Source organism: Citrus sinensis, chromosome 7, assembly GCF_022201045.2.
Source record: "Citrus sinensis cultivar Valencia sweet orange chromosome 7, DVS_A1.0, whole genome shotgun sequence".
Lineage (NCBI taxonomy): Eukaryota > Viridiplantae > Streptophyta > Magnoliopsida > Sapindales > Rutaceae > Citrus > Citrus sinensis.
Window position 1 is genome coordinate 13,666,087 of NC_068562.1, and position 23,932 is coordinate 13,690,018.

General features: G+C 35.1%; 3 protein-coding genes across 3 annotated transcripts; 1 reads left to right on the forward strand and 2 right to left on the reverse strand.

Annotated features, from left to right (window-relative positions):
* Window positions 1–36: 36 nt before the first annotated feature.
* Window positions 37–5,240, reverse strand: LOC102613789 (protein NUCLEAR FUSION DEFECTIVE 4). The gene is made up of 3 exons (XM_006465164.4): window positions 4,663–5,240; window positions 1,220–2,118; window positions 37–803 (listed from the first exon to the last, which is right to left on the reverse strand). Exons 1-3 carry the CDS (start codon window positions 4,990–4,992, stop codon window positions 338–340), a joined length of 1,695 nt encoding a protein of 564 aa, XP_006465227.2. The 5' UTR covers window positions 4,993–5,240; the 3' UTR covers window positions 37–337.
* A 4,595-nt stretch (window positions 5,241–9,835) lies between these two features.
* LOC102623150 (uncharacterized) lies at window positions 9,836–11,159 on the forward strand. Its single transcript, XM_052431296.1, has 3 exons — window positions 9,836–10,116; window positions 10,467–10,855; window positions 11,053–11,159. The coding sequence occupies exons 1-3, from the start codon at window positions 9,836–9,838 to the stop codon at window positions 11,085–11,087; spliced, it is 705 nt and encodes a 234-aa protein (XP_052287256.1). The 3' UTR covers window positions 11,088–11,159.
* Window positions 11,160–19,809: 8,650 nt separating this feature from the next.
* LOC102614091 (uncharacterized) lies at window positions 19,810–20,743 on the reverse strand. Its single transcript, XM_006465165.4, has one exon. The coding sequence runs from the start codon at window positions 20,623–20,625 to the stop codon at window positions 20,005–20,007; it is 621 nt and encodes a 206-aa protein (XP_006465228.2). The 5' UTR covers window positions 20,626–20,743; the 3' UTR covers window positions 19,810–20,004.
* Window positions 20,744–23,932: the final 3,189 nt, after the last annotated feature.

The following is a 23,932-nucleotide window of genomic DNA, read 5'->3' on the forward strand; positions in this document are numbered from 1 at the left end:
AGAAAGAAAAATTGTAAATTATAAATTACTCTTGGGGAAGGAAGAAGCTCAATTATATTATATTGATCAATAGCATCTAATTCAGGAGGGTGCACATGCTCCTGTTTAAAGTACAGCATCATGGGATGTTTTAACTATGTATCCACAAAATCTTGGCCATTGTTTCACAGTACTCACTGGCCACTGACTCACCCAGATAATATGCAACAACATCATATATATAGCCAATGCAAGCCGCAATCTGCTTCCTAGAGAGCAAAAAATAAGATTGGTGGACAGACCAACCCAAAAATAGGCATGCCTGGATTTTATTGATAATCATTATATTCTGTAAATTTCAGTGGTCTGATGGTTGAGGCACGCGAAACGAGCCTCCGGCGTATAGCATCTGGTAAACAGGTCGGATTCTGATTGTCAAAATTATGCTCAAGATGGTGCCTAGCCCACAGACTCCAGCTAGGACCAGGAAGGTAAGCCTGAAGCACTCAGCACCTATGCAGGTGGAACTTCCCTGCTTGGTAGCTTCTGCATCGTATAGTTTACCGGCAAGCAGTCCGGAGAAAAGGAGCGCACCAATAGGATTTCCCAGCAGTATGAAGTTATAAATAAGGCCAAAATGTTTCAAGCCAAAAAGCTCGGAGGCAGTTGGAACCATCAAAGAGTATATGACGCCATAGCAGACTCCAAGCAGTACAGTCGCAGCATAGAGGGTACCGCTGAGAGCTGATGCATACAGGAGGAATGTCAAGATCATCATAATATGCGTGCACGTAATCCAAACTGTCCGAGGAATTGCTTTTGATCTGCAATTATGATAATTCCAAATGAAATTGTAGAAGATCTTCCAACAGTCCCATAGTATCACATCAAACAAAAATATGGTTGGAATTTTGTTTTGAAGACAGAATTCAAAAAATTGTCAAGAAACCACAATCATCTTTCGAAAATTAAGCAAATTATTGCCAGGATGCACTTCCTAAGGTTTTTAGATACTAAATAAAAGGCAACATGACTCAGTGAGAGCGAAAATAAAGGAGGTGAAAGAATCCATGTAAACTGCACAGTATAAGAACTTTAAATTGTAACAAGGTGAAATCATGTCATGTATGCTGACACAAAAACTTCAACTGTGGTTTGGAACTTTTCAAACAAAACAAGAAAACATTTGCATTTTCTACCCAGTTTAATGCTTCTTAAGTAAGAGCAAAAGAGTAATGACCTGACATAGTGTTCGGACAGCACACCCGAGCCAAGGCGACCAGCAAAATTGCACAAGCTGAAAAGACAAAGCAATTCTGTAGTATCATTGACTCCTAATGCAACCCCAATTTGTGCCAAATTGTTGAGAACTGTGACTCCAGCTCCAACACCTAGAAAGTATACAAACCAAAGAAGCCAGAAATCAGCCTTAACAAAAGCTTCACCTAATTTGAAATCCTCCCCTCTCCTGGGTCTCCGTTTCTCCTTCACTGCCCCCTCCCCTATGGCAAGAAGTATCTCCACATCTGAGAAATCTTCAGTCTCGTAAAAACTTCCAAGATATGCAGCAGATGAAGATGGTGTCAACAAAGGATCTGTTTGGGTTGAATCACCCCCTTCTTGAGCCAAACTGTCTGAAGAGCCGGCCGAACGAATACGTTTCTTGGTAGCAGGGAAAAGGGTCATTTTGACAGGAATTGCCAATGGAGACAGCATAAATACAACCATTATGGCAACTAATATGTAGGAAAGAGCATCGCTTAGAGAAACATAATCGCTTGTTATTGAAATTGCAACAACATAGATAGCAAGAAAAACGCTTGCAGCTTGGGTGAAAACAAAATGACCATGCTCTGAAGAGTCTTCTCCGGAAGCTGGTGTACATGCCCGGATGAAGTATGTTGTGACTAAGCAGATTAAAGGAATCCCAAGTGCAAGGAACAGAAGGAGTGTTGTTGCAGAATTCTGAAGCACCATATTGTATAACACGGTATATATTGCAGCAGCAATCCCAGCATAACCTTTGAGGATGCCAGCAACAGTACCTCTACTGAGGGGGAAATTCCTCATGTTAGTTACTAGCACTGCTGTTCCAAACCATGCATTGCTATTAGTAGCAACAACAAGTGCAATCCATAACTGCCATAATATTGACAACAAAGATTATGAGCACATATGCTAAAAGTGGCACATTCATACCAAGAGACCGGCCCTAACAGCTAAAATGCCTGAAAACAAAGTGTTGAACCAAAAAAGGTATCTTTTTGAATGAACTAATGCTAATTTACAAACACATTTCTCAAAGATTAGCATCATGCAATTACTTCCATCTCATCAGGAGGTTTTGGTCGAGAAGTTTACATATCTTGGATTAGCATAAAATGGGGAAAAAATCTTTCAGAAAAATTCAACGTAAGATATCTTTCCTAAGATGCATGTATATTCAATATATGCATGAAAAAACCTGGTACCATAAACTCATTCTCACTCAGCACCTACACTTTACCATCTCTTAACTTTCTTTATCATGAACAACAATGAAAAGTTGAGAAAATATGACTTCGTGTTGGTCCAAATAACACTTCTTGGGAAATCTTGGTAATTCTGTGTCCCGAATATGCAGTAAGTGAAAACAAATGCAACACAAGCTTAAACATCTACGGTAATCTAACCCTAGCTGGAGGATGGACAGCAAAGTAGCAACTATTCTTTTCCAATACATGAGATAAATAATCCTTTTGTACAAAACAAAATGAATTTAACGAACCACATCTAAATAGCTCAGTGCAAAAGGTACAGTGTAATGAAATCAGAAAAGAGGGAAGAAAACAATCAGTCTTGAAACAACAGCTATCACAGGACTGGATGATTGTCGAACCCTTTGCTATGATGATAACCAGGATTTGAAGTGGTAAGGATAAATATACAGCTTTCTTCCCTATACCCGCCAACACACTGAGTAGATGAATATGTCAGACATATAATAAACCTAGTCTATGCACAATGGTCACCAAACCAAAGATTCAAGGTATTGCAGACAATATGTAGTGTCTTAATTCTTAAAACATGATCATATTAAGAATTGACCTATCATTCAAACAGTACAATACATCGGAGCATTACAATAAGGACACAGATAAAACTTTTTACAATTTCATGGTATGATCTCCCCATATCAACAAAATGGACATTCCAGGTGACAATCCCGAACAGAAGACTTTTCACTCCTCAGCACCACACACCCACAAAACAAAAAAAAAAAAAAAAAGAAGCAAGGAGCAAAGTTTGCCTCAACAGTCAACACTCTCAACGATTGAAAAAACAAATATGAGGGTGCCAGTGCGGCAAAACACAAGGAAAAGTCAACTGCACATTCCAATATTACCAGGCCAGGTACAGTGATATAAAGAAAAGGCTTTGACAAAACTCCAGTTAGAGACACTTAAATAAGCCCCTCACACAAAATATGTCGAGAACAAGCGTGTTACTGCACATATGTTATTCCAACATTCACAGACTTTTTACCTTTCATTGGATGGACCATTATTAACAAGGACCAAACCTCAAAATTCAGAAATTGGGGATATTTCATCAAAAGGCACGATACGTTCATTTTCAACTTGTAGTTACAAAGACTCCCCGGAACTTGCTACTACACGCTAAAGGCAAAGGAATGAGAAAAGGCTTTCAATAAAAATTTAAATTCAACAGATTTATCCTTTGTGGATGAGCACATCAATGCTGTATTTTTCTTTTAAAGCATCTTTATACATACGTAAGCAAGTAGCAATTCCAAATCACAAACAATTTTCTCATATTAGCTCACTAATTTAATATCAAGCTCTAGTTGCTTGTATTTGACTGTTGTAGAAACTAAGAAAGTCAAATTTGCAGAAAACTAGTAAGATCTTGCAACCGCAAAAAATGCCATGATCAAGCATTTGTAAAATTCTGGTTGACCAGAAAATATAAAGATAAGTTCATATAAATTTTATGACACTCAAACTTAGAACACGAAGATACAGACACACAAAATTTGCACTTCCCAATCAGATCAAGATGAATCTAACTCACAGCCCACGGAGAATCAAAATCCTTGAGTAGGTAGCCAGAGATTCAATATTTTCACTAAAACAGAGAGATTAACTATCAACATATAGCTCCAGCTGATCATCCCAAAAATTTGAATCAGTAACAAAGCCATCAAAATCCAAAAGTTATCAATACCCATGAAGTAGTAATTCCAAATGATCAAATCCTCTAATGGCCATGAAAAGAAGTCCACCAACTTGAAATGATATCTTCCATTGAACCTAGTGGCATAGTTCCAGCCAATCAACTTCACAATTCAGTCAACAAAACATCCATAAACTCTCAGAAAATCAGACTTATAATAATAATGAAGAGAAAATAAAAACTCAACACCATGTAGCACCAACCTAAGCAAACCCAATTTGCTTTCAAATCCATCCATCTTACTCACCCCTATTAGTTCCATGGAATCAACCCTCGAGTGAGTACTCAAACAATCTAGTCAGAGAAACAATTATACTCACCCTTCAAGCAAAAAGTCCCATATAATCAAATCCCCATCTGGGTTTGCTGATATATTCTCTTAATGCATTCTATTCCAAAAAGCAATCAAAAAGTTAATATGCGTATAAAAGAAGAGAGAATACTTACCACCCAATAAGGCAGGCCAGTGATAGTCTGGCTAACAGCAAGCCAAATAACACCATAACCCAAGAAACAAAGCACAACACCGACAAGAAGCACAGCCCAAGGAGGGAACTTGTTGCAAGCAATACCAGGTAGCAGTCCCACACTCTCTCCAATATCATTGGCCACACCCAATATTGTGAGCTGTTGCTGATTATAACCCAGAACTGATTTTAATGCGGGCGAGTACAAAGGGAAGTTGTAAGCATTCCCAGCTGCTATCTCCACCCACACAGCTGCTGCCAAGCCCACCCATGGTGGCCTGCTCCCTGCCTTGAGCGCTATGTTTCGCATTCTGGGTTCTCAAAGTTTCAAACTTTCTGCTTTCTTTTGCTAAAAGTTTAGACTTTTAGCATTGTTTTGGGACAAGAATGCAAGTAGCCGAAGAATGATGAAGGATTTGATGAGCTGAAACCTGAAAGGTTGGAGCCTTTAAGACTGGAGGCCTGGCGCTCAGCTCGCACGTGTTGTAAATAGAAATCAGTAAATGTCTAAATGATTTTACCAACAACTGAACTGTAAAAACACTAGAACCAGATTGAAAATGAATATCCCAGTTTTGCGTGCGTTCATGCGTCTTCTGTCTTTATTCTATTAATTAATTGTGAAATAATATCAGTCAATGTGATGCAAAACAACATTTTTTTAACAAATTCCCGGGAAAATTTATATTTTGATTAAGAATAATGTACCTATCAAGTTGAGATAAAAGAGCCTTACAATGCACACCAACATTCCCAACGGGGATATTTTTATTCATCTCAAATGCTAAAGACGTGTGTTGATTTGTTTTTCTCCCTCAAAGTGGAAAATATTAAATGGATGAAATAACTTAATTAGCGTGCGATCGTGTCATTAGCATACACAGTCCAAATTTATCGAGTCTTCATTTCGATATTTATTATGATTTCTAGTTAGATTTTAGGCATTTCTGGACAAAGATTGGACATGTCAAACATTGCTGTGTTGGCGAAAATCAATAGTACCACTTCATTTTCACAACTTAGCTTTACTACAAATTCTAGAGAGAATCATGAGGAATAACTTGTTGAATAAATAAGTGATTCCTCTTTATACAAAATTGGATTGGAATTTAAAAGTAAACAACAAAAAGTAATTAGAAAGGGGTTTCCATCTGATACGTATCATTACACCCGTCATGGTACGCAATAAAACACGTATCAATTTTTCATTAACGAGACTGAATTGTGCGCCAAAAGGGGTTTTCAGGGCAACTGCTACCATCACATGTATAGGTTATCATTTGTTCTTATCACATGGATGCTTAGAGCATGAAAAGCCAAAAATAATGAGAATAAAGTTTCTTTTCAAGTGAAAATGATTGATTTGAACATGACACACTCAAAATTAATGATAAGTAAGCAATGTGGAACCATATGTCCTCAAATAAATTTGAAGAATTATTGGAGACATGCTTCACACATATACCAATCACTCTGAATGCTTAGGTGGGTTCGTTCCATCTAGACCAGCACGTATTTACAGAATTATTAGATCTACCCTTCGACATATTTGGTCTTAATTTTGTAATTAATTAGAAAGAAAAGAAGTGTTAAAAAGTAAGATTAAACAACTTAAAACAAGCACATTTATTAATCTACCGTATGTATAGGCTTGTACCTCCAAATTTATGAAGCTTATCAGTGTTTTTAGGTGGGTGTTTTAAATAGCTATTGAACAGAGCAAATTAATAGCCCCCATAATTTTACAACTTTCAAAACTCAAATTGTTCGATATAATTTTTTTTGAAATTTTTTTTTTTACATAGACGATTTTCAAAAGCACATAAAAATTCTGAAACATTTTTTTTAAAAAAAATTTAAGAAAATAAAAAATATATAAAGCCAACTATTCGTGTTTTGTCTTTTGTCTTCAATTTTTTTTTTCCCCCTGTTTTGTCGAAATTGAAAGGTAGTTGGTGTTTATACGTCAATGTCTTGGCAGCAAGCCACATTGTTTCTACACGTAAATGAGATAAGGTTAGGTCACGTTATGTGATTGAGAACATGAATGTAATCAAATCCAATTTCTCTTCTTGTCACAATTTTAAGATTAAAAGAGCCGTAACTTTTGAATAATTTATGAAGCTGTTCTATTGTTTTTCTTTTTTCTTTTTTTTTTTTGGAAGAAATCGTTTTCATATTTATTGAGAAACAATTTTCATAAATATTTAATTTAATTGTTTGGGTTTAACATAGTAAGATGAACTGATGGAGTAATAGGAGTGATAGAAAAGGAATTTGTATGAGTAAAATTGAGGATTTTATTTAAGCAGTGACTATGGTGGATAAATTACTATTTAATAACCACACAATTAGAATAATAAATAATAATAAAATAAATTATTCACACTATCTTGTAGTTATTAAACATACTCTAAGATGGAAGCAACTCCCAAGTCTCTATCGTAACCGGGCCTAATTTAAAAAAAAAAATCATAAATAAGTGTAACATGGGCTCATCCCAAACCTTATTCCAGTTTGTATGGGTCAATTTTTCTAGCTGAAGCCCCCAATTGCCAAGGCCGTGTTTATTTGGTCTCAATTGGGCCTTTTCCCTTCTAGATTGATAAAATAGTTTTATATTTCTCAATAAGTGCGCTCTGAATTTGCATGATAAAACAAAATTATAACATAATACAACTTTGATCACTGTTTTTCATATAGATCATGAATATTAGTTGGTTTAACTAGTAAAATCATTTTAGATAATGTAATAAGCTTTTAAGGTTTGTTTCTCCACTCGTTCAAGGTTTAAGTACATTGCAATCAATGGTAAAGCTGGCACATTTTTTTTAGGGTGAGCTAAAAAATTTTTAGCTACAGTTCATGATTAAAGTGCAAGGAATTTTTGACTTTACACTAAAAAATAAATTATAACAAAAACAAACCCTATGACTTTACACTATAACATTAAAAAAAAAAAGCAACAAAAACCCGTTCATCGTCGTCTCCCTTTGTATTCCCTTCTCTCTCATTAAAATTTTAAAATGAAATACCTATTTCTCAAAAGTAAAAAATCAGATAATTTCTTCTTCTCATCATCTCCCCAAAATTTGCAAAATAGGCAACCCCTGTTTTTTTCTAAACCGAGGAACTCAAGTTGGTGCCACCCTCACATTAAGACTTGAAAGTCGACCCTCACCTCACCTAACCATCGATCGTCATCCTCCATCGACAAATCCAATTTATGGAGTCATTAGCGTAGATAATTGCCAATGCTGAGTCGCAGTTGGCTTACAATTTGTTACGTTTAAAAAAATATTTAATATGGAGTTTTTTTTTTGTAATTCACTAAAAGTTTTTCCCAAAATTTTACTTGGGCTACAATTACAAGAATCATTTGTTTGCAATAATTAGGGTTGACAGATTAGGGGCTTGGGTCATGCCCACTGCAAGGCTGGGCTTGAGCTTTTACTTATTTTTTATTTTTTTTAAAATTGATGTAAACTTGAAATAAGTTAATATAATTAAATTGTTATAATTAATAATGAATTAAATTAAATTAAATTAAATAATAAATAAAGAAAATAAAGCAAATAAAAATTAAGAGATTTAATTTTTTTAATATTGGGTTCTCTAATTCAAGCACTCTCTAAACTAATTAACACTTAAAATAGAGTTTAATATTATAATTTTAAGTTTTTGATCATTATTGATATATAAATTAAGAATTTAAACTTATTTATTTTATTTTTCCATTATTTTCCAAATTTAATTTTATTATTATAATTTATAATTTTATTTTTTTTAAATAGAAGGCTTGGCCCTTGTCTAGGTTTGGGTCGACCCGGGCTTTTTTGCTATCCCTAACAATAATCTTGTTAACAGAAAGCCTCTTACTAAAGCTATACAAGATGCTAAAAGGTGAAGTAAATTTTACTTTGTGCACAAACATATGAAGTTTACAAGCTTTCTTTCCCGCAATGAATGGTTATCCAAAAATTAGAAAAACAACAAGGAATTTGGCCATGACGTGAGTTCAGCCCCATTAAAATCCCAAAATGACGTTAATCCAACTTCCTTGTTTCAAAGGAGATTTTGGACATAATGTAAACTCTACCCCCACCGACATTACAAAATAATGTTAATCTTCCTACATCCTCTCCCCCCTTTACAATATTTCATGACTAACAAAATCCTCCTTCAGTCCTACAAAGAAACTTGGAAGCTGGTGATACTCATGCAATCTTGCAGAATCAATCATCCACCTTCAAAGTCGGTCACACAGTTTCACAAACAAAAAATTTGAATTCCTCAAGCACTATAGATACCTTCCCTGATGTATCCCATCACTAAACTATCGAATTACCGATATCTTTGGTAAATATCCCTTCTTTAGACAACACCTCTCAAACCCTTAATACTGACCTTATTGTCACGGGGTGAGAGTTTTGCACAGCAAGTCCATGCCGCACTTAGGTGACTTCTAGTACATAAGTCGCTAAGTAAGCCTATAATACTTCTCAAACTAGCCAAGCGAAGAAGCTTGCGACAATGCTAGAGAGAAGCGAGAGCAATATGACCAAAATATGATTTTATTACACACTATAGAATCATTGTACATATTAGCATTTAGATTTTATTTATTTATTATTTTATTACCTAATAAAGAGATTTAGTTGTTGACTAATTCTAATTTTAGTTAGTCTCCTAATTTAGTGGGATTCCTGATTTGAAGGAATTTGCTTCTGATTTAGTGAGCTGGAATACCGGCCACCTTAATATATATGTATCCTCATGTAGTTTATTGGAATAAGACTAAATAGGAATAACTTTTTTTCTCTAAAATTTACATGGTATCAGAGCCTCATACGATCCTTCTCTGAAAACCTAATTTTGCGAATTTCATTCCCTATTCTCATTCTAATAATACCCTACAAATCTTCTATCCTTCAAGCCTTCATCTGCAATATTTTTTTTTTCTCTCGATTCCTCTGAACCAAAACATGACAAAAATAGGAGCAGCATTGCAAACCTCCTCCTCTAAGATCACGTCTAAATCAGATTCAACCCCGATGACAGCCACCCATGATAACTCCGAATCTGGATCAATTCTCATTACCAGCCATAAATTAAATGGACAGAACTACCTCCAATAATCCCAATCGGTGTCAATGTTTATTTCTGGGAAATGTAATCTCACCGGTGAGATTGAAATTCCTGAGAAAGGAGATCCAAAATACAGGCTGTGGAAGAGTGACAATAACATGATTATGTCATGGCTGATAAATTCCATGAACAATGATATAGGTGAAAACTTTCTTCTTTATGGCACAACGAAGGAAATATGGGACGCAGCAAAAGAGACATACTCAAGTTCTGAGAACACAGTAGAACTATTCCAAATTGAGACTATCTTGCACGATTTTCGTCAAGAGAATCTCATTGTCACACAGTATTTCAACACTCTAATAAGGCATTGGCAGTAACTTGATATGTTTGATACTCACACATGGAAGTGTGCAGATGATGCAGTCACTTACAGAAAAATCGTGGAGCAAAAAAGGATCTTCAAATTCCTGTTAGGAACAAGGAGTTGGATAAAGTAAGGGGATGAATTATGGGGACTAAACCACTGCCCAATATTAGAAACGTGTTCTCTGAGGTTAGTCGTGAAGAAAGTAGGCGCAAGGTGATGATGGGATCTCAAGAAGTTACAACTAATCCGTCACTGCTTGACAGTTCTGCACTTGCTGTCCAAGGAACCAACACTAGCTCCAATGTCAATTGTCAATAACGAGGAAGGCCTTGGTGCGACCACTACCGCAAGTCTGGACTCTGGAAAGAAAGTTGCTGGAAACTTCACGGGAAATTAGCTGATTGGAAGCCAAACAAGCCTAACCGTGATAAAGAAAACCGTGCTAATGCAGCTTCATCAACGGAGGAGAAAACTTCAAGTGAAACAAGTGGATTCAGCAAAGAACAAATGGAAATTCTGCAGAAAATGATCTGCAATAGTCTTTCGCAATCTACTAGCCAACTTCAAGCAACCAGTATGAAGGCACAACGAAGCAGTTTTCCTGTTGCTCTTAATACTATCAGTGACCAAGGTGAATCATGGATTGTAGACTCTGGCGCATCCGACCATATGACAGGGGATGCAACACTCTTGCACAATTACTGTCCTCAAACAGGTAATTCTTCTGTTCGTATAGCAGATGGTTCTCTCTCCATGGTCTTGGGAATAAGATTTGCTCATCTAATAGAAGATATAATTCTCACCCCTGTTTTTCACGTCCAAAATCTAGACTGTAATTTACTTTCAGTTAGAAAATTTAGCCAAGATCTTAATTGTGTTGCTAAATTTTTCCCATGCTTGTGTGAATTTTAGGGAATGGAATCGGGGAAGACGATTGGCAGTGCTGAGTTCGTGTCAGGTCTCTACCTATTTAGAGCCAATAATCCTCCAAGTAGACAAATTGGTTACTCAAGTTACAATATGTCCACTAGTGTATCAAAGAGTCTGTCGTCACTTCATTCTTCTATTTTCAATTCTAATGTCAATAATGTGGATGAAATCATGCTGTGGCACTTTCGCCTCAGCCATCCCAACTTTGTGTATCTAGGAAAAATATTTCCTAAATTGTTCATCAATAAAAATCCAAATTCATTTCATTGTAAAATATGTCAATTTGCTTAACATACACGTGCAAATTTTCCTTCAATTCCTCACGTACCTACCCATCCATTCACCATGATTCATAGTGATGTATGGGGTGCATCAAGAATTAAAAGCCTCACGGGGGCTCACTGGTTTGTGTCTTTTGTGGATGATCACACTCGTCTGACTTGGATATTTCTCATGAAAGAAAAATCTGAAGTTAACCTTATCTTCCAAAAATTTCATATGATGGTCCAAAATCAATTCAATGCTCAAATCCAAATCTTTAAAACCAACAATGCTAGAGAATACTTCAAGTCCCATCTTGAGTCATATCTTTCACATCATGGCATAATACATACCAGCTCATGTGTAGATACCCCTCAGCAGAACGGAGTGGCTGAAAAGAAAAAATCGCCATATTCTTGAGGTAGCTCGGGCACTCTTATTTACATCCAATATGCCGAAGTATTTCTGGGGTGAGGCAGTCCTTACTGCGGCTTACCTAATCAATCGGATGCCTTCTAGGGTTCATAAATTTCAAAGTCCTCATCAAGTTCTCCTCAAAACCTATCCTCACACCAAATTTATCTCCTTAGATGTTCTTATAAGAGTTTTTGGGTGCTAAACCTTTGTTCATAATCATTTCCCAGATATATCCAAATTAGATCCTAAATCCATCAAATGCGTCTTCCTAGGTTATTCATCAAACCAAAAGGGTTACAGATGCTACTCTCCCATTACCAAAAGGGTCTACAATTCAATGGATGTCACTTTCTTTGAACATGAACCTTATTACCCAAAATCTGACATTCAGTGGGAGAATGTAAGGGAATCTCAATTTTTGGATGAACTTCTCATCAAAGAATCCTCTAAAATCCAGCATGCATCTCCACATCTTGTCCTTCTTCCCTCGAATTCAAACTACACACCAAACCCCAACCTTGAAATTTCATTGTCTAACAGTCCATCATCCTCAAAATATAGGTCTACACAACTTGAATCTTCCCAGCTCCGTGTCTATACTAGGAGGAAAAATGAAAACAAGGAGAGTGAGAACCTTGCACCTCTCACGCAATGCCATGACACCAACCCGAATTCTAATCCTGCTCAAGTTCATTCAAGTGAGGCCGATCATTCTCCTGAGTTAATTGTGCCGGTGATTGATGATACTGATGTTCTTATTGCTCTAAGGAAAGGTGTAAGATCCTGTACCATTCATCCGATTGAAAATTTTGTGAGCTATAACTCTCTTTCTCCAGCATACAGGGCATTCATTACTTCCTTTGACAGTGTACAAATTTCGAGAACTATTCATAAGGCTCTTAAACATCCAAGATGGCAGAAAGCTGTACAGGATGAGGTCATTGCACTTGAAAAGAATATAACATGGGTAATCACAGATCTACTAGCTGGAAAAAGACCAGTAGATTGCAGATGGATATTTACCATCAAACACAAAGCAGATGGAAGCATTGAAAGACTCAAAACTCGGTTAGTTGCTAAGGAATTTACACAATTTTATGGTATTGACTATTAAGAAACTTTTGCTCCAGTTGCCAAACTTAATACTATCCGAGCACTCCTTTCACTTGCTGTTAATTTTGATTGGTCATTACATCAACTAGACATTAAAAATGCTTTCCTAAATGGCGACCTTGAAGAAGAAGTCTATATGGAAGTGCCACCTGGTATAGAAAGTTCTCACACTAAAAGCAAGGTGTTTAAACTGCTAAAGTCTCTCTATGGACTCAAGCAGTCTCCTCGTGCATGGTTTGGTAGGTTTGCCAAGTTTGTGACCAAATATGGGTATAAACAGTGCCAATCAGATATACCTTGTTTGTTAAGTTCTCAATAGAGAAGAAAATTACAGTTTTGATCGTCTACGTTGATGATATCATTCTTACTGGTGATTTTGAGGAAGAATTACAGTTTTTGAAACAACGTTTAGTTCAGGAATTTGATATTAAGGACCTCAGTAATTTAAAATACTTCCTTGGCATGGAGATAGCAAGGTCAAGAGAAGGCATTGCAGTGACCTAACGGAAATATGTATTGGATTTGTTGATGGAAACAGGGATGCTCGGCTGTAAACCACTAAATACACCCATGGACTCAAGCAAAAAGTTTGGCACATAATCAGAGAGTGTTCCTGTGGACAAGGGGAGATACCAGAGACTTGTTGGACGACTAATCTATCTCTCCCATACACGCCCAGACATTGGATTTGCTGTCAGTTCAGTGAGTCAATTCATGAACAATCCAAGGGAAGAGCATATGAAGGCCGTGTATAGGATTCTAAAGTACCTTAAATTGACACCTGGGAAGGGATTAATGTTCAGGAAAAACAACAAACGGGAGATTGTTGTATACACTGATGCAGATCACGCAGGGAATATAATGGACAGGCGCTCTACTTCTGGCTATTGTTCATATGTTTGGGGAAATCTTGTTACATGGAGAAGTAAGAAACAGTCGGTTGTCTCTTGAAGTAGTGCAGAATCTGAGTTCAGATCATTGGCAATGGGTATTTGTGAAGGTATTTGGATTCATCGATTACTTAGAGAGCTGGGAATTATAGATAAGCAACCTATCAGGCTATTATGTGATAACCAGGCAGCAATCAGGATTGCTAAAAACCCAGTGCACCATGATAGGATGAAACATGTTGAGATTGATTGCCACTTCATCCTAGAGAAGATAAAAAATAGCACTGTCCATATCGTCTACATTCCTACTCAACATCAAATTGCAGACATCCTTACTAAAGCTCTTTCAAGAACTAGATTTGAAGAATTGAATTGCAAGCTAGGCATATACAATTTGTACAACCCAGCTTGAGGGGGAGAGTAGAATCACTGCACATATTAACATTTAGATTTTATTTATTTATTATTTTATTACCTAATAAGGAGATTTAGTTATTGACTAATTCTAATTTTAGTTAGTCTCTTAATTTAGTGGGATTCCTGATTTGAAGGAATTTGCTTCTGATTTAGTGAGCTGGAATACCGGCCATCTTCATAGATATGTATCCTCATGTAGTTCATTGGAATAAGACTAAATGAGAATAACTCTTTTTCTCTGAAATTTACACACACTAAAGAGAAATTACAAGAGAGCTTTTTACAAGAGCTTTAGAGTTTGTGTGTGTGGTGTGGTTATTGAGCAAATAAAGAACTCACCCCTATTTATAGGTGTTGGGTGCTAGTTCTTGAAATTTCCTAGCAAGTTGCATAAATATCTTTTGGACTTAAATGCTTGATTCTAGAAAACTCTAGGATATTTACAATTGTAGAAAACTCTAGAATTCGGGGCGGGCTTGGATGATTGCTAAGTTAACCACGGCTGGCTAGTTGTGTTGGTGGCCGATTTCTAAGTGCATCCCGCCCTTAGTGCTATTGAGCAAATAAGGAACTCACCCCTATTTATAGGTGTTGGGTGCTAGTTCTTGAAATTTCCTAGCAAGTTGCATAAATATCTTTTGGACTTAAATGCTTAATTCTAGAAAACTCTAGGATATTTACAATTGTAGAAAACTCTAGAATTCGGGGCGGGCTTGGATGATTGCTAAGCTAACCACGGCTGGCTAGTTGTGTTGGTGGCCGATTTCTAAGTGCATCCCGCCTTTAGTGCTAAGCGCAACCTACTTCTAAGGGCACTTCGGTTTTAGGCGAACTTTTACGAAGTGTATTTGTGCACACAGAATTAGCCTCCATTGATGGCAAATTTGAGCAGCCCGTAACAGTATGATCACTCGCCAAAGCTGAGATAAAATTCTAATCTTGCACTTCAAACCAGTCGAGTCTCACTACCTGAACGTAAAACCTTCAAAACCGCGATTAAGAGTCCAGAATGAATGCAAGCCATGCAAAACAAAATCCTAGGTCTCCAGAAAAATCATACATGGTCCTTGGACCCACGACCATGAAACAAAAGTGTCATAGGATCGAAGTAGGTCTACCGTATAAAGTATAAAGAGGATGGCAATGTTTACTATTACAATGCACGACTGGTGGCGAAAGGATTTACTCAAATATATGGCATTGACTTCGATGAGACCTTCAGTCTTGTGGTTAAAGCCACCACCATTCGTCTAATTTTGGCAATTGCAGTTAGTACATGTCAGCAATACCTTTTTACATTGCAAATTGAATGAAATAGCATAAATGGAACAACCTCTTGGCTTCTAAGATGCCACTTACCCTTTATATGTTTGCAAGTTTGCAAAAGCCCTTTTATGGCCTTAGGTACCTAGGGCTTATTTTGAATGCCTTTCAACAGCCCTCATTGATCTTGGCAACAAAGCCGACTCATCTTTATTTATTTTTTGCTGCAACTTAGTATTAATTCTTATATTAATTTATGTGGATGCACTGGCAAGATTCGATACATCATTCACACATTCAGTTCCAAGTTCACATTAAAAGACTTTAGTAATTTGAAGTACTTCTTTGGCATTGAAATAACGGAATATACTAATGGCATTTTTCCTATCCTAAGCCACGTACACACGTGACCTCGTCATCAAGGCACATGCTTAGATGCTCTTCTATCAAGACCCCCATGGCCGTTAAATCTCGCCCTTTGCTAGACGATGTCGAACCAGTTGATGCCACACACTAATGTGGCATCAACTTCTCAAAGCTTTCAAGGTCTGTCAAAGCTGATTTTAGGGCAGTCAAGCATCTCCTTCGATACCTCAAAGGAATTATAAATTACGAACTCCAGCAAACTTCTCAAAGTGCTTTCAATCTTTATGCTTTTTCTGACTCTGATTGGGCAGGTTGTTCAACGACTAGAAGAAGCACAACTGGATTTTCTGTCTATCTTAGTGGCAATTGCATTTCATAAAGTTCAAGGAAACAGCACACTGTATCTTGATCCAGCACTGAAAGGCGCTCTATTGCCACAACTGCTATAGAACTCACTTGGATTAGGCACATCTTACAAGAGATTGGTTCACAATTAGAGAAATCACCTACACTGCTCTGTGATATTAAGAGTTCATTGCGATTAACAAAAGACCCCGTTTTTCATAGACGTACAAAGCATAAAGGACTTGATGTGCACTTTGTTCATGAGAAAGTTGTTCTAGGATTTCTTCATACTTGCCATGTTTCCACAAAACGGCAAGTTGCCTATTCCTTCACCAAACCTTTGGCCAAACGACAGTTCATCTTCTTACTAGACAAACTACGGGTGCAGTGTACGACACTGCCATGCTTGAGGGGGGGGGGAGATGTCAACCTAAACTGCCGCAACATACAATCCATAAATTTGACACCAATTTAGCATCTTGTACAGCTTTAGCGAGAGGCTTTCCGTTGGCAAGATTATTGCAAACAAATAGGAAAGAATCCAGCCACAGCATTAGCCCCTGCAGCTAGTATGAAGAAAATATTTATTCCTTTTATATCTTTATTATGTACGTATAAATAGACCGGTACAAATCCTTTAATAGATAAAAAAACAATGTAACTTTCAAAATTTTTGTATCTCATTTTCTTTCTAAATTCATGCACTGTCGTATACATGCAGTATGCGCAGGATGTAGAAAGGTTTTGGCAGTCAATAATGCAGATTTGCAAAGCCATAATCGACATGACCACATTCATGGATGGACTGCCACAAGCATAACATACTTTTTTCACCCATGAATAATTCAGATTCCGAATTTCTAATGGTCTCAATTGGGCATGAATTTTCAATTGTCTGATGTCAATGAATGTGCAGACATGGGGTATTAAAAAATTCTGGAAAATTTTTAAATTAGTGATGATTTTCTTATTAAGAAATTGTAGATACTTCAAGAACATGTCAGGCTGTCAGTAAATGATAATGCTACCCAAGATGTCATGGATTGAGATTGCCAAAATGTGCTGAAGCCATTGATTTGTCTCCTATCCCCAAACATCGGTGCACACGTTGCATGTGCCTTCCCATAATTGGTAGTTTTTTTTTTAAATCTAATTCTATATTATTGTGGCAAACTTCTGTGTCCACCTCAATAAAAAGCCTTAATCCCGATCAATGAATCAGCCAATAATTAAAACGGTAAATTACTCATTCTATTATCTAATGTAACAAAACAAGTTTCTTATATATACGTTTAACATTTGTTTGATTTTTTTAAAAATATTTTGAAATATATTTCGTTCGAGTCCCTTATATAGGATGGGCAATTTTTTAAGAACTTAACTTATTGGGATAATTAATCTTTACTCGAAGAACTGAACCAAATCGATTTGGATTGGTTCATCTCTTTCTTTATTTTTATTTTTTTAAAATTTTCATTCATTTATCGATTCAAAAATTTCTAAACCAAAACTAGAACTAGGATTCGAATCAAATTGGCCCAAATGGCGCAAAATACCTACTTTTGTCCAAATATCCAAATTGTACTATATAACACAGCTAAAGTAAAACGTTTTGGTAAAACTTTTGGATTTATCATAAGTAGATTTGTGAATATTTTTAACATTTAAAATCATTGAAAAAAGGCAAAAAAAATTACATATGCACAAATTTAGGTTAAAAATCTCGCGAGTACGACGACATCGGACGCATAAAATAACAAATTTTATGCAATCCAAAGAGTCCTTCATCGAGCCCATAAAACATCGACCGCCCCAACCCAAACCATCCAACGCAGCAAAGGAACCACTTGTTGCAATTTTTTTTATTTTATTCAAAATGCTAAAAATTTGATTCAAAGGGTCAATTTTGGGAAATTATTTAATCAAATTTTGTCATTTGTGGAATCCAAGCTGTTTTTCACTTCATTTTAGCTAAATATTTGTCAAAAGTTAACCAAATTAAATGCAAATTCACAAAAAAAAAAAACAGTCTTACGAAGGAAACCTTAATAGAATCACAATCTTCCACCCTGTCAAAAAAACTTTTTTTTTTACCCAAAAAAAACAAATTGTAAGCTCTTTGACTTTGACATCAAAATGCAATAATGTGTAAATTTTCTTTAATTTCAAGAACCTCTTTGACAAAACTCGTGGTTGTGGAATGTCCATCATCCATGCCTACAAAAATAAGTATAAAATAGGAATTATTTTTTTTTATAAAATATTCGATATGAAAAAAAAATACAATTATTGCTTGGATACTGATATTTAAACAGAAATATATAATTAACTATAAAATTATATAATTTTTTTTTTACAAAATAGATCAAATAATCAGATAATACTATGATATCATACAACTTTTTAGTACATTCTATTATTATTTTGTCATTTCTTTAGTATTTTTCCTAATTTTTTTGAATTATAAATTCTTTTTCAATAATATGCAAACACGGTGATGATCGAATGTGCTCCGTGGGTCCACGGCCCAAGTAGCTCAATTATTACATGCCACGCGTGCAATCACTATAAATTCACAAGGGCAGACACTTTTTTTTTTTTTTTTTTCAGTAGAAGGCATTATTAAACCATATAATTTAATAATATATTTATTAAAAATAATAAAAAATTATATATATTATGTGGATATCTCAGTAAGTTATAAATTTAAAAAATTTAGGTGGAGTTTTTTTTTTCATTTAAAATCAGACCGTAATTTATATAAATTTATAAATAAAATTAAATGTCTAAATTTAAATATTTTTTTCTAAATTACTAAAATAAAGATTAAATCTTAAAAAATTAAAAAATTAATATTTTTATATTTACGTCCTTATAAATTATAAATATTAAATAAATAATAACATCTAAAGAACTTAAATAAAATAATACTTTATTATAATCATGTCCAATTAAATAGAATCTTTATGATGTTTCAAAATGAAAAGTATTTATAAAAAATTGTGAAGATAAATAATGTTAATTTAAAAAAAATATTATTATTCTACTACTATATTATCAAAAATTATAAAAATAAATAATAATATTAATTATTAAATTTTATTTAGATAATAATTAAAATTAATTAATTAAATAAAAATATTTTAAAATATAATTTTAATAATATTAATTAAACATTAATTTTAAAAAATAAACTTAATAATTTAATTAATTAAAATTAAATCAATTATAAAAAAATAATCATCTCCTTAATATAAACATATTATTAAATAATAAGATTCAATAATATTTTTATATAAAAAATAAAAACGCCCATAATAAAAATCTTAATAATATATATATATGAATCGAACTATAATACCATAGTAGCACTGTACCACAACTAGAATCTAGTTTTGGTGATTACTGTAGACTGAATCCAATAGTTGAATTCAACTGTAGTAACCACCGTATGCTGAATCTAATGACCCAATTCAACTGTAGTACCATAATTTTATCGTATATATATTTTAAGTCCAAAACACTAATTTTTAATTAGTTTCAGAATATAATTTAATTTACTTGTTTTCACTAATTTGCTTACTTTAACTTTTATTCGATCATGATTTAGTTTTTCAAGGCCACTAAAAATTTCTCTTGAATTTACTAAATAATTACAACTTCTGGATTATTGCTAAATTTCCCAGATTCATTTCCTTAACTCTTTACAACTACATCGTTTCCACCACTTCTACCAAAACTTTCTGTCACAAGACAACCCAAGAAAATAAAAAGGCCGAAAGCCTCAGTCACTCTTGTCCACCAAATCACTGAGTCAACTCGCTAACTCACTCAAAACAAGTCCCGATAAAACAGTCACAATTCACAAATCATCCGCTTTAGACATATTAGAGAGCCGGCTCGGCCTCGGCTCAAAAGCGGCTCGGCGGCGTTGCTGGTGAGAAGAAGGCCTAATCAGAGCAGTCAATGCACGTTTGACCAATTCTCCTTCCACTCCTCCGATTCTCACGAGCGAATTCGTCATCGCTGATCTCCTATAATTCAGCCTACTACTTGAGTGATGCGAACACGACGCCGTCTTATGACTGTTGTAGCTGTTCGTCCTCTTATGCAGAGCGCACCGGAAGGAGCCAGGATGCGTAGTCGGCGAACACGCGCAGGTCCTCTTCGGGGCGTTGAACGATGCCGCATTGTTGCATTTACTTATCTGTCGCGTGTACGAGATCGAACGGCCAGGGGAGATCGGGCGGTTGTCGATTGAGAACCGGACAGACGGCGAGGATCGGTTATGACTGTGGGCGCGGTCATTGTGGTGGCCGTAGTACGGATTGGCACGTGTGGGTGAGGTGGCACGTGCGAAGAAAGTGGAGGAGGAGAAACTGGAAGAGGTAGAAGAGGCGAAAGAGGAAGACAGTGAGTTTCTGCGAAACGTGGCTAGATCTGAACCGTTGGATTTGTTTCTTGGTGAGGATGATATTGGCATTGTGATTATCAGAAGGAAGAAAATTGGAGAGATTTTTTTATTTCTAATAGAAAATATTCTTTTAGAGCGCCGTTTTGGGGCGTTATTTGGGCAAACCTAAGTGCTACGAAAGGAGGGTATTTATAGGTGGGGGAAAGGAGAGTGGGCGGATTGCAATTTTGTAGGATTTGAGTGGCGTTTTTGTGTGAGCGTTGCCGTTGGTTATGCGGATAAACTAGTAGCGGCTCGCGGGTTCGGATTTCGCTTTCGTGTTTTGGAAAAGAAAAACTAGGGGCTGACCGAGAATCACTTTTCACGCGCCAATGAGAGGGTGTAAAACACGGAGGATTTTAATTTAATAAAAATTGCAATCGTTGCTACATTTTTTTCAAAATAAATTTTGTACCTTAGAACAATGGATAATCATTTTTGTAAGGATTGCTGTTGAAGCCGGAAAAATGACCTCAATAGATAGAATATATTTTTAGTGAAAAATCGATATAAACCGAACTTCAACATCAATCTAAACTTGAAATTTTTAACTTGAAAACTAAAAAAAAAAATTATTGGGATTTGTCAATGGAAATCCCGGTGAGAAATCTCATATGCCTAAATTAGATTTGGAGTATATTGGATAATTAATTAAAAAGGAAATAACTCAAGCATATTAGCACTCAATGGGTTCAAGTAAAATATATAAGATGAAATAATGTAAATTTTCGTCTCATTCTTTATAATGAAAGATAGATTTTCCCTTTTGTCATTTTTTGTTTATGGTTGCTAATCCTTCAAAAGCAAATGGTGTTATTCCCCTTAAAAGTCACCCATCTTTGTAACTTGGATAGTTGATTTGCACGTAATATTCTCTTTATTATTAATCAAACAGTATGTTAAACCAAAAAGTAAATAATTTACATTTTGTAATTTTTGAATAACCCTTATAGTAAATAAATACTTAATTTGTCAATAATAGTTGTTGTGAGAGACTCAATTATTCACCACAATCGCATTTTCAAAATATGTTGCAGTATGTTTATTATTTATTGTTATAATTGGCTTTATCTTAATCATTTGGCAAGTGAAAGGCGCATCTAACGTAAAAATATTTAACTTAATGTGAGCATGTGTAGACTTAGTATTAACTCCTATATCTCCTCAAAAAAAAAAGTATTAACTCCTATTTTATAAAATAATTTTTTTTTTCTAATTTTACAATTCGAAACAAAATACTCGTCAATCGTAATTAACTGTATCCCACGCGCCATGATGTTACAATAATACCGTTTCCTTATAGAACAAGGTAAAGGGGTCCAGTATGAGTGGACCCCGTCCGGTTTAGGCTTTTTCGGAAAGCGGGAGGGCGCTCAAATCGGCGCCTGTTGGTCAAGAGAGCGCCACGTGTAAAGTAACTTAACAGTTGGATCTCTGGGTCTGGTCCAGTTTGAAACTAGCGTAGACAAGTCTTGCTTCTGGTCAACTGTCAGAATCTGCGGGTACTTCTTCTGTGCGATGAGTGATTTCATTTGACAAAATTACCCTTGAGATTTGTGTCTTTAATTCTTTTTGTCATTATCAGATCTTGGCTGGCAAGAACAAGTGAACTACAGTTCGGTGCTATTGACTGATTTACCCTCCAGATCTATCTCTAATTCTAATGTCACTGTCAAATTTTTGGTTGTAACAACCACTACTGAAATTCATTTTTCAATTTTGAAATGATAAGCGGCTCCAATCTCATCATTTTTATTTGAAGTACAGATTTGATTTTCCGTTGCTCAGAATGATTATAATATGAATTTGAATAGATAAAGTTGTTTTTAAAATTTAAATGTCAAATAGAACATAAACGTACTAGACTTTTAATATAACTCAGCTAATAATATTTCATGTGCTCTATGTGAAAATAATAATACACAACGTCAAAATGATGACATGATATAATTAAATTAATAATAAGAAAAATGTAATACATTACATACACAAAAAACGCAACCAAGAGGAAGTGTTACTAAATGCAGCCCAACAGTAGCAAATAAGAGGTTATGTAAAAAATATCAAACTTATAATCTGAAACCTTAATTAAAAGCCTAACTGAAATGAAATCAATTTTTCATAAGAGAAGTAAATAAATCTTTCTAATTTAATCTCCAATCATTTCACGTTTCTCAAAATATTATTATTATTTTTTCATAAGCTCACGGTAATATCACACCCAAATAATTAAAAGAAAATAGAAGAAGAACAGAACAAGAAAATCGAGAAACAGTTATTATTATTATTTTTTGAAAAGGTAATTATGAAAAGTAAGCATAATGGTGGTGGCGACACAATAACGCCACCTCAAAATGAAAATAGTCTACCCACGGGCCACGACCGATGATTAGCGAAGGCGACACGAGGACAGACCTTTCATGTAGGTGGGCCACTTCCGTAATTATCTCCAAAATGGGGCCCTTTTTAACAGATCCATTTCTTGGACGTTGGGCCGACGGCTTTTATTTAATTTATTAATTATTTTTAATTTGCAGATACAACGGTTTCCTAACGATAAACGTGACGGCGAGTTTCATAGATTTTTGGAAGTTTCTACGGTAACATGACACGGCACATTGTATTGAAAGCAAAAGAAGGGTGGGGAAAAAAAAACAGGACACTTGGCGCCAGGTGTTGGATGGTTTATGGGCCGATTTGAACATGGGGCTGTCATTGATTTGGATTTTACGTTAAATAAAATAGAAACGGTACAGATTCTCGCGATTACGTGCCGGCCACTGGTGAATTGGTGGCCAGCAGCTACAAATTGAAGATATGGTATCTGTGGTTGGTTTATTATTTTTCATTTTTTTTTTCTTTTTGGTCTCGCAATAAATTATTTTTTTCCTCATTATCTTTTGAGAATTATAATTACATCAATTAAACTCATTAATATTTATTAGTTGGATCTCTCTATAATGCTGCATTTTTTTTTTTACAGAATCAATAATATAATAAATGTACATTTTAAGATTTTGATCAACAATTTAAAATATTTGTATAAATAAAAAGATATAGATTCTTTAGAAATATTGGTTAATATTTAAAAAAAACTGCTTAAAAAAAGATTTTTATAAATTAAAATAAAGGAAAAAAAGAGTTATATGAATCACCACCTCTCTTTATTCGCGTTGAATCCATAAGTATTTCTATTTAATTTGAATTCATCAACTTAATTTTAAGGTTACTCTTATTAATTAACTAATTATTTATCCACTTAATTAAAATAATGATATAGATTAAAATATCTAAATCTTAGAGTCTAGACCAATCCCATTATGTAAGAAGATCACAC

What these genes read in the sequence shown, in the direction of transcription:
- LOC102614091 (XM_006465165.4), bottom strand. Translation starts at nt 20,625, where the DNA reads ATGCCAATATCATCCTCACCAAGAAACAAATCCAACGGTTCAGATCTA.
- LOC102613789 (XM_006465164.4), bottom strand. Translation starts at nt 4,992, where the DNA reads ATGCGAAACATAGCGCTCAAGGCAGGGAGCAGGCCACCATGGGTGGGC. An exon ending in CTGGCCTGCCTTATTGGGTG is followed by an intron (nt 2,119 to 4,662) that starts GTAAGTATTCTC and finishes ATATTATGGCAG; the next exon opens with TTATGGATTGCACTTGTTGT. An exon ending in CTGTCCGAACACTATGTCAG is followed by an intron (nt 804 to 1,219) that starts GTCATTACTCTT and finishes TCATAATTGCAG; the next exon opens with ATCAAAAGCAATTCCTCGGA.
- LOC102623150 (XM_052431296.1), top strand. Translation starts at nt 9,836, where the DNA reads ATGTTTATTTCTGGGAAATGTAATCTCACCGGTGAGATTGAAATTCCT. An exon ending in GAGAATCTCATTGTCACACA is followed by an intron (nt 10,117 to 10,466) that starts GTATTTCAACAC and finishes ATAACGAGGAAG; the next exon opens with GCCTTGGTGCGACCACTACC. An exon ending in CAATTACTGTCCTCAAACAG is followed by an intron (nt 10,856 to 11,052) that starts GTAATTCTTCTG and finishes TGTGAATTTTAG; the next exon opens with GGAATGGAATCGGGGAAGAC.